The 10,671-nt window shown below is 50.6% G+C and overlaps 1 protein-coding gene across 1 annotated transcript; it reads right to left on the bottom strand.

Moving 5' to 3' along the window:
- Positions 1-301: 301 nt before the first annotated feature.
- On the bottom strand, positions 302-1,822 carry LOC145522478 (whey acidic protein-like). The gene is made up of 4 exons (XM_081531169.1): positions 1,741-1,822; positions 1,095-1,235; positions 663-821; positions 302-594 (listed from the first exon to the last, which is right to left on the bottom strand). Exons 1-4 carry the CDS (start codon positions 1,820-1,822, stop codon positions 302-304), a joined length of 675 nt encoding a protein of 224 aa, XP_081387295.1.
- Positions 1,823-10,671: the final 8,849 nt, after the last annotated feature.

Below are 10,671 nucleotides of genomic sequence, written 5' to 3'. Positions count from 1 at the left end.
GAGACATGAGGCTGAGTGTGGGCTTTATTAGCCGCAGGTAGGAAGCATCTTGTGCTGTCTGGATCTGAGAGAGAAGGTTCTGGTTGAGTGGACTTGGACTGTCACTCCTGGCAGCCAGGGGCTCTTAGAGCTGTCCCTCACTGAGGAGGGTCCTCTTCAGGGGACACAGAGGCCTTAGAGGAGGAGGAACACATCCACGGTGGGGGCAGGGGAGGGAATGATGCTGTGGGCGGGCCAGTGAGCCCTCCATACCCACTATTGCCCACCCACCTTCACCATCGCCCATGGGCAGGCAGGAAGCTCACAGCTGGTAGGGACTGTTTTCTGGGAACCACATCTCTGGGCTCTTAACCCAGACCTCCTTTCTGGAATAAGTGACATAGGCACAGACATTGCTGGCAGGCCTAGCTGGACCACGTACCACCAGGCATGTCTCTCGGTTCCTCTGAGCCCTGTTGGCTGGTCCGAGACCCACTGTGTAACCCAGTGGCATGAAGGTTTGCAAAAACCTGCAGCTGGTACAACCCTGGTCACTGCCGTCTGAGCCCCCACCCTCTTCTATATCGTACTGCCCTTGGGGCCCTGTGGAGGCCCCTAGGTCAGGGGAGGCAGAGGGAGAAGCCAAGTCCACCAGCCTCAGGGTGGTGTCTTGGGATGCTCACCTGTGGTGGGGACTGTACACCTCATGGCACACGAGCTGAAGCAGCACTTCAGGTTGTCCCTACACTGGTCATCCCTGGAGCACTCACTTCTCTCCAAGCAGAGCTTTGGGGCCAGTGGGGCCTGCACCCAGCGGCAGCGACCAGCCTTCAGGACAGGTGCTGTCGGAGAGATGGGCGGACAGCACTCACTCGTACATCGTACATTGCTGGGTGTGGCCCTGGTGATGCTGGGAGGAGGGGGAGCCTCAGCTGGGCCTCAGGTCAGTCCAGCTAATGAAGCCCTATTATGGCCAGGCTGAGTTCATGGGGCTGCTGGGGGGTTCACTGAGAGAGGGGTGTGGAGTGCAGGGCTGAGGGGACCCTTGACAAAGCTGGGTCCTCCCTCCCTCCAGTTTATGGGGCTCCACTGGGCTTCAGAGTCGAAGGCCTTACCCATGAGGGGGACCACACAGGACCGGCCGCAGGGACTCCTGGCACAGCACTTGGTTCCCTGGGGACAGCTCTCATTGTTGACGCAGGAGGTAATGCAGGAATCTTTCTCTGAGGAGCTGAGCTCTGGGCACACAGCCTGTCCTGCACACAGGATGGGCCCGGGGTGAGGGTGGGGGTGGCTGGATCCCTCCTCCCATCTCCCCTGGGCTCCTCAGGGAAAAAGCAAGGTGGGGCAAAGGCAAAAACCAGGGGGAGCCCAGTCACCAGCACCCCAATGCTCTGTTTCTAGGAAGGAAAAAACTCTGCCAGAAATATGATCCAGCTGACAAAAGTGTAAGTCAGCTGTGAAAATTAGGAAACTCCTGGGGTGGAGTTAAGCCTCTGAGGGGCCAGGACAGGCTCTCCCCATGCCCAGTTAAGTGCCCGGTCACATTTCACCCCAGGACATGGCCTCAGCCCATAGTTCTAGGCCTCCAGCTCGTGGGCATCTGTGGACAGCACCCTGCTCTTCCATAGTCACTGGCCCTCCCCAGGGTAGCCTTCCCCGTTCTTTCCTCTGGTCTCAATCACCAAACTGCCAGGTCTGGAAGTGTTTCAGGGGCACACCTGCAGTGGAGGGAGATCAGGACGACCCTCCTGGGCCTACCTGGCAAGCTGAGGGCAGGGGCCAGGGCGAGGGTAGCCTCCAGGGCGAGTAGGGTCAGAGCCAGGGTGGCAAGACAGCGCATGGTGGCAGGTGGCAGGCAGGTGGCAGGCAGGTGGCAGGTGGTGGCTTGTGGCCCTGGGGCACCTTTAAAGGATGTGGCTGGAGGAGGACCATGGCGGGGCTGGTGCTGGCCCAATGGGGCCGAGGGGCTTCCGGTTTGGACAGACCTTAGACTAGGCGGTTGCTGCCTTGGGCCACATTTGTAAATAAAAAAAATTCTTAATATGGTGTACCATTTTTTTTTCCACTTTGAAAGTAGTGCATGTTTACTGTGAGAATTAAGAAAATGAAGGACAGAAGGAGGAAGAAATATCCACCAAATATCCACCATGACACAACACGGTGTTGTTTTCCGTGGTCACAGAGGGGCCCTTCGGGGACAGGGAGTGACCGGTCTGGTTCAGCACATGGTTCACAGGTAACAGAGAAGGAGAAGGAGCCCAGGGGCAGGGTTATCCAGGAGGGTGTTGTCTTTTTACCATGGTGTCTTTTTGTCTTTTCCTGAATGTTCTACAGCAAGAAGGACAGACAGAAGGAAGAAATACGATCTTGTGTTTCTAGGCTGCATGCTCTGTGAGGAGAATGTTGGGGATCTGAGAAAGGGAGGGGCAAGTTCAGTGTCGGGGCTGTTTCCCCGCGGGGTGGACTCTGGGAAGGCCTCTTCCCAGAAGGGCCCCTCCTGTGCCCTGAGAGCAGGGCCGGGGTGGGGCGGGATGAACACCCAGGTGCGGTGCCCCTCCTTCTCTGGGGAAGCTTCCCTGATCCTTCTGCCCTGAGGGCCTGGACAGGAAAGGTGGCCTTGGCGTGACCACATGTGCTTGATGGTCAGTGCCCACCCCTGGTCCAGGCTGCACTCCTCTGCCTTTAACACAGAGCCCCTCAATGCTTCCTGGGTGCTCACATTGCCAGATGTTCTAGCCCAGGATACCCTGCCACTTCAACAGGCAGCTCAGGTTCCCATGGCTCTCCCTGCCCCGGGCCTTGTGTAGCGCTGTCTTGGCCCCTACGACCCCTCAGCAGGGTTCTTGGACCTCAGCCCAGGTCCTTCCTGCGGTGACCAGCGCCAGTCTTCGGGGATGGGGGTCTGAGGTCCTGGCCACTGGTAACTTGCTACCTCCTGGTGCCTCTCCACGCTGGCAGCTCACAAAATGTTTCCCTTTCAGCTGTTTCCCTCCTGCAGCCTGAGAAGAATGCAGTGCACAGGCCAGAGGGGGCTCTGAGGTTCAGAGAAGTGAGGGGTGGCCAGGCCAGGGCCACCCGCTGCCTGGCCCTGCTGGCCTTTCTCTCCCCGTTCTCTATCCCTCCCTCTACACCACGGCTGGGAGGATTCAGGGTCCTCCTTGCTCAGATATTGGGTCTGAGGCCAGGCTGATGACACCAGGAACTCAGGCCATGGGACCGTGTCCTCACACTGAGTTGCCAGCCTCTGACTCCCTGGGACATAGTCTATGAGACCTGCGGTCATAGGTTTACAAGGCCTGGTGCCTTCCTCTCTGACCAAAGGACTGGCCACATACTGTGTGGGGTGCTTTGTTCAACAAGTGAGAAAAAAGTGTTGGTAAAAATACTAAACACAAAGTGAAAGTCGCTCAGTCTTGTCCGAATCTTTGTGACCTCATGGACTATACAGCCATGGAATTCTCCAGGCCAGAATACTGGAGTGGGTAGCCTTTCCCTTCTCCAGGAGATCTTCCCAATCAAGGGATTGAACCCAGATCTCCTGCATTGCAGGTGGATTCTTCACCAGCTGAGCCACAAGGGAAGGTTTTCCTCTTTTCCATGTCTTTCTTTTGTTTTTAAAAATAGTGTTTTAAAAATTGTTGCTCTAGGGACTTTCCTGGCAGTCCAGTGGTTAAGAACCTGCCTTGCAATGCAGGGGACACGGGTTCTACCCCTGGTCAATGAACTAGGATCCCACATGTCTTGGAGCAACTAAGCATGTGTGCTGCTACTACTGAGCCCATGCACCACAGTTAGAGTCCGTGCACAGCAACAAAGATCGGCATACTCCTGCTAAGACCCAAGGCAGTCAAGTAAATATTAAAAATATCACTCCAGTTAAATAAAAATTAAATGTTTATATTATTAGTGTGAATATTACCACTCCTCTTTATATTGTGCAATGCCAGTTTAAATGCGAACACAAGAGCATTTGACTCTTATGTGGAATCACCAAAATTGCACCCTTCATGTCCCTGGCTGGGATGGGCACATGTATTTCATTCTGCACAAAATTCACTCAGCTGATTTGTCTTCACATTTTTTTTTTCCTTTTATTTTCAGATTCACTCTTGTTCTGAGGAATCCATTTCCTTGGAAGAACTATTCTTTTCCTGACACAATGAACTGGTTGACTGCTTTTGTCAGACTGGACTCTCCATCAGCAAAACCACTTTAACTCATGATGTTCCTGACCACGCCTGAAGGCAGGAGGCCAGACACTGCCTGGAGGTCTGGTTTGTTCATTTCTAGGTATATTTTTATACTAGTGAAGATCAAATTTTTTATTTTTATAAAAATATAAATTCTCTATTTTTATCTTTTCTCTGTGTGTGTTAGTTGCTCAGTCATGTCCAACTCTGCAACCCAATGGAATGTAGCCTGCCAGGCTTCTCTGTCAATGGAATTCTCCAGGCAAGAATACTGGAGTGGGAAGCCTTTCCCTTCTCCAGGGAATCTTCCTGACCCAGGGATCGAACCCGGGTCTCCTGCATTGCGGGCAGATTCTTTACCGTCTGAGCCACCAGGGAAGACCCATTTTTATTCTTTACTGAGATTTACTTCCCTTGCCATATAATTCACCCTTTTAAGTGGTTTTTATATATTAACAGAGTTTTGAAACCAACTCTTTAATTCTAGAACATTTCATTATTCCTAAAAGAAACACTGTACTCACTAACAGTTATTTCCTGTCCCTCCTTCCCCAAACCCAGCAACTGGCAACCACCAATCTACTTTCTATCTCTGTGATTTGCCTATTTTGGACATTTAGTATAGACGGAATCATACATTGTGTGTCCTTTTGTGTCTGGCCTCTTTCAATGAGTAAAAGATCTTCCAGATGCATCCACATTGTAGTGTGTGTCAGTGCTTTCTTCCTTTTTTATGACTAAATAATATTTCACTATGTGGATGGACCACATTTTGTATAACCTTTCACCCCACCAATGGACGCTTGGGATGTTTCTGCATTTTTGGCCATTGTGAATAACACTGCTGTGAGTATTCATTATTTCACTTCATATTTTCACAGCCTGCCTACATTCCACCTGGCCGACTGGGACTCTGCCAGTCTGAAGGAGAAGTAGTTCTTTTCGTCTCTCCCTTTCTTCCTCTGTCATCATTTTCTGAGTAACTGTTGGGTCCTATAGGGAAGAAGCTAGTTAGAAAGAGAAGGTGGGGTTCCTTGGTCTCTTGGGTTTCTTAGAAGCCCCTGCCCTCTCTCAGCATCTGAGGTCTCCCAGGACTCAGAGTGGCCTCTCATCTTCATCTGGGGTCCTGTGGGACATCAAGAATGCTGTGTGCACGTGGGGTGGCCAGGCACGGAGGACACACACATCTCCCTGCCTTCATGCAGGCTCCATGTCTTATCAAGTATTCCACTGAGTGTGAAGTTAGAAAACCTGGGGACACTTTTTAAAAAACATTTTCAAAAACTGAAGTATAGTTAATTTACAATGTTGTAAGGCACCCAGGAGAGGAAAGTGAAAAAGTTGGCTTAAAACTCAACATTCAGAAAACTAAGATCATGGCATCCGGTCCCATCATTTCATGGCAGATAGACGGGGAAACAATGGAAACAGTAAGAGACTTTATTTTTTGGGGCTCCAAAATCACTGCAGATGGTGACTGCAGCCATGAAATTAAAAGACACTTGCTCCTTGGAAGAAAAGTTATGACCAACCTAGACAGCCTATTAAAAAGCAAAGACATTACTTTGCTAACAAAGGTCTGTCTAGTCAAAGCTATGGTTTTTCCACTAGTCATGTATGGATGTGAGAGTTGGACTATAAAGAAAGCTGAGCATTGAAGAATTGATGCTTTTGAACTGTGGTGTTGGAGAAGACTCTTGAGAGTCCCTTGGACTGCAAGGAGATCCAACCAGTCCATCCTAAAGGAAATCAGTCCTGAATAATCATTGGAAGGACTGATAGTGAAGCTGAAATTCCAATACTTTGGCCACGTGATACAAAGAAATGACTCATTTGAAACGACCCTGATGCTGGGAAAGATTGAAGGCGGGAGAAAGGGATGACAGAGGAGGAGATGGTTGGATGGCATCATGGACTCGATGGACATGGTTTGAGTAAGCCCTGGGAGTTGTGATGGATAGGGAGGCCCGGCGTGCTGTAGTCCAGGGGGTCGCAAAGAGTCGGACACGACTGAGCAACTGAACTTAACTGACTAAGGCACCCAGAGCTCCTGGGTGCCTGAATTTCTTCTATTGGAGAACAGCCTCCCCAGAACTTGTTTGTTTCAAGTGTAGAGCAAAGTGATTCATTTATACTCACATCCATATTCTTTTTAAGATTCATTTCCTATATAGCTTATTACAAGATATTGAGTATAGTTTCCTGTGTTATATAATAGGTCCTTGTTTATCTTTTTTTATATATAATAGTGTGTATGTTAATTCCAAATTCCTAATTTATCTCCCCCCAGCACTATCCACTTTGGTGACCATAAGTTTGCTTTCAATGTCTGTGAGTCTAATTTCTGCTTTGTAAATAGGTTCACTTGTGTTGTTTGTTTGAATTCCACAAATAAGTGATATCGTATGATATTTGTCTTTGACTTAATTCTCCTAATGCGATAATCCCTAGGTCCATTCATATTGTTACAAATGGCATTATTTCATTCCCTGGGGACACTTTCAGACACATTATATTCTCCTAAGGGTTTGGGAGTCTGTCGCGTCTCCTTTTTGGGTGAGATGAGTGACCTCTGTGGGTTGGAAAGCCTCTTTCTGTGTTTTTCTCCCTCTGCCTCCGGCTGCCTTGGTCTCAGCCTCTCCGCCAAGTCTGGCCTCCTGTGAAAACGTGTCCTTCTATCTCCCTCTGTCCCCCTTCCCTTCTCTCCTCAGCCCTAATTCCTCCAGTCTCCCCGCCCCCAGCCCCTCCCGGTGGGCCACTTGCCCCCCACCCTGCTCCTACTGCTCTGCCTTTTTTGGGGTCACATGTACACCTGACCCTCAGCCCTGCTGCCCCCGCCTCTCTGCCTCCCAGGCACGGCAGCCTCTCTTGGGATGGGCACAGACCAGTTGCTGGTTTCTCAGAGCTCCTGGGTGCTCTTCTACTGGGGAACAACATCCCTCCCCAGCTCCCAGAGCTTGAAGCCTGCAGCCAGCACTGCCTCCTCCCTTTTGTCCTCTGAAGCCCTCACCCGGCTCCTGCCCATCTCCTGGGCTGCTGCCCTGGGAAGGCTCTCACAGTGCTGGGCTTCTGATGACTGCCTGACCATACTCGTCTGATTAGAGATGATCTTAGGTATTTGTTAGTTTTTCTGTTCACTTTCTGCTCCTCCTCAGTGTGAGCCTCCTGTCGTCGGGCTCCCTTCTGTCTCACTGATCAAGTGTCCTAGCATCTGGGACAGCATCCTTTATTCTAGGGAAGCTTCGTGGACACGTGGGAGTAGGAGAGGGCTGCAGCGGGGCTCCCCTTTCCAGGGAGTTGCCCATGCTGATCTTCCCCACCAGCTGAGCTTTCACAGGATCCTATCACCACCCCCGCCCTACCCCCATCTGAAACTCTTCCCATACAGCCTGGAGGCGTGGTGAAGTGCAAACACAGAGTGTGGTTTGAATGCCCTTCCTATGAGTGGCTGAAGGGGAGGTGTGCATGTTAGAGTGGATTGGTGCAGCCCTAGTGACCTTGAACTATTTACTGCTTTCTCACCTGTGCCTTGGCATGAGTATGAAACCTAGGGAACTGGCTTGTTGTGAAAGCATTTGACGCCCACTTCATAGCACATTAGCAGATAGTCCTGTTCTTGACCTCTTCTTATCTTCAAGGTCTAGATTGGGACTTTTGGGGAGGTGAGGGCTGTTAGCAGATCACATCTCAGAATGTCTTTTTTAATCAACACAAAGCACTGGCTACAATAAGTCTTGGCTAAGACTTTCAAGGCTCAGGATTTAAGGCCCCTAGGCAAACCCATCATGGGAGGAGTCTGTCCTTGGGAGTCAGGCTCTGGTCTCATTAGCTGTGTGACCTCAGAGAGGTCATTTCCCTTCATGTGCTCCTCAGTTCTCCCATCTATGAAACGGAGACAATGCCACTGTCTCTCCTCATGGATAGGCATGAGAATTACATGATGTGCTAAGGTAACGAAGATGTCTCTGAATCTAAAAAACTTTCTACAGATTTCAACTGAGATGATTTAGAAGCTAATATAAAAAAATTTAAATTAGAAAAATAACAGATACATGTTGTAGAAAACTTGGACAATTCAGAAAAGCATAAAGAAGAAAGAGAAAATCGCAGGTGATCTGTGTCCCAGTGCTTCCCTGTTAACGTCTTGGCTCACCTTCATTTTTGTTTCCTAGGTTCACCTTCATTTTTTTTTTTTCCTGTGTAAGCACCTGTGTATGTACCACCTGCTCCCATATATACACATACTGTCCACCACCCCTTCCCCTTGCAGACAATCTCGTGTCTCTAGGGCTGGGCTGCAGGCATGGTATGGTTACATTTTACCCAGAGCACTCCCACACCCTCAAGACTTCTGGAAGGCACTGTGGTCAGTGGTGGGGAACCAGGTCACCACCATTAACCCATTTCCTCAGCTTCTAAGAGAACCCTTTACCCAACAGCCATGGGATTGGGACTGCATTTTTCACCTGGAGGGGAAGTGGAGGCTTGCTCTATCTGCCGGGGGCTGGGGAGGCCAGGCCAGGAGGGGTTGGGGCCAGGGGGAGGAGCGGGAGGTGTTGGCGGGCCAGGCCTCCAGGCAGGTGCTCGGCCCAAGGGCTGGACAGAGAAACCAGAAGTTTCCAGGAACCATGTTCCCTGGGCTCACCTGCCCCAAGGCAGGGTCACGGGGTTTCTGGGGTCCTGGGAATGTCCACTGGCCCCACTGGCCTGGCCTCATCCCATCTTCTTCCAAGACCTTCAGACCTTTTCTCTCCACACATCTCTTGTGTGCTTGGATGGATGGGGAAACTGAGGCCTAGCTGTGATCTCCCGGAGCATCAGTCACATGATGAGCCAAGTGCATAGGGTCCCCACTGGTCCTGTGGGGTCAGCTTCACACTCTCATGCCCCTGGGTGGGAGTTCTGTCCTCAGCCTTCCTCACAGCCAGTGTGACTCTTTGCCTCGCTTTCAGGAGTCACAAGTCCTTTTGTCTGTTTTCCGGTAGGTGGCGCTATCTCACGTGTTTTTGGTTTCTCTTAGCTGAGCCGCTTCTGGTTCTATTTCAGCGCACTTTCCAACTTCACCATCCCTCTATGAAGTCCACCTCTATGCCTTTATCGTCGCTTCTTGTGTCTCTGGGGTCATTGCTGCCTTGCTTCTGCCAGAGCTGCTGTCATCCCTAGGGTGGTGGGCTCTTTCCTTGCATCTGGGATCCCTTGAGACACAGGCTCCACTGTTGGCAGTGGGATGTCCGAAGGGGATCCGGGGTCCACAGGCACCTCTCCTGTGTGTGGTGTTAGGTTCCCGGACTCCACTACTGAAGATAGGACGGTGTCATGGGCACCTTGGAATCTGGAAGGATGGTGCCCCAGGCCCACTGCCTCTGCTGCCCAGTTACCTGTGGCCACAAGCGCAAGTGCAGCTGGAGACCTGAGTTGTGTGTGTGACTGCTCCTGGGTTATCTGTGGCTGTGGGCTCAGCTGCTGCGGTCAGAAGCCTGGGACTGCACACACCCACTCCGCTGTTTCCACAGTTCTCTCTTCCCTATTCGAATCCACCCACGTTTAGATGTATTGTGTGGAATTTTCCCTGTCCTGTTTTTTTTTTTTTTTTTTAGGTTAAAAATCATGCTTAAATATTTTGTTCCTGCTGACAGAATACATTTCATCGTTAAAAGTGTATGAGATGCTCCATGTTGTTAGACCATTTTAAAATTGGTTTGTAGCAAACTGTGGATCCTTGGTACGTACACAACATGCGTCTTAGAGCTTCAGCCGCCTTGGGGCGGAATAGTTGTCATTTCCCGGCCAAGTTGGATCAGACTTGCTAGGGAGGAGCACTGCTGCTGCTAAGCCGCTTCAGTCGTGTCCGACTCTGTGCGACCCCATAGATGGCAGCCCACCAGGCTCCCCCGTCCCTGGGATTCTCCAGGCAAGAACACTGGAGTGGGTTGCCATTTCCTTCTCCAGTGCATGAAAGGGAAAAGTGAAAGTGAAGTCGCTCAGTCATGTCCGAATCCTAGCGACCCCATGGACCACAGCCTACCAGGCTCCTCCGTCCATGGGATTTTCCAGGCAAGAGTACTGGAGTGGGGTGCCATTGCCTTCTCCACCTGTCCTGTTGTTTTGGGCAGAGGAACCTTCATTGAGTTGTGGATGTTTTATTGGGTGTAGACTGAAGGGAAAAGACAAAGGTAGTTTTTCACTCGGTCATGTTTCTGATGTCACTCTTTAACTTTTAAAAAAGGGCTTTACAATTACTGCTTGGCAGGTGGTGCTAGTGGTAAAGAACCCACCTGCCAATGCAGGAAATGCAAGAGATGCATGTTTGATCCCTGGGTGGGGAAGACCCCCTGGGGGAGGGCATGGCAACTCACTATAGTATTCTTGCTTGGAGAATCCCATTGACAGAGGAATCTGGTGGGCACATCCCGGGGAACCAGTCCATGGGTCGCAAAGAGTTAGACATGACTGAAGTGACTTAGCATGCACTCAGAATGATCATAACAAATTAAAAAAT

The sequence above is a fragment of the Giraffa tippelskirchi genome, chromosome 10 (assembly GCF_054371585.1).
Source record: "Giraffa tippelskirchi isolate mGirTip1 chromosome 10, T2T-mGirTip1v1.2.pri, whole genome shotgun sequence".
Lineage (NCBI taxonomy): Eukaryota > Metazoa > Chordata > Mammalia > Artiodactyla > Giraffidae > Giraffa > Giraffa tippelskirchi.
Note: the sequence above shows the minus strand (reverse complement) of the source record. Positions and strands in the feature narration are given on the sequence as shown.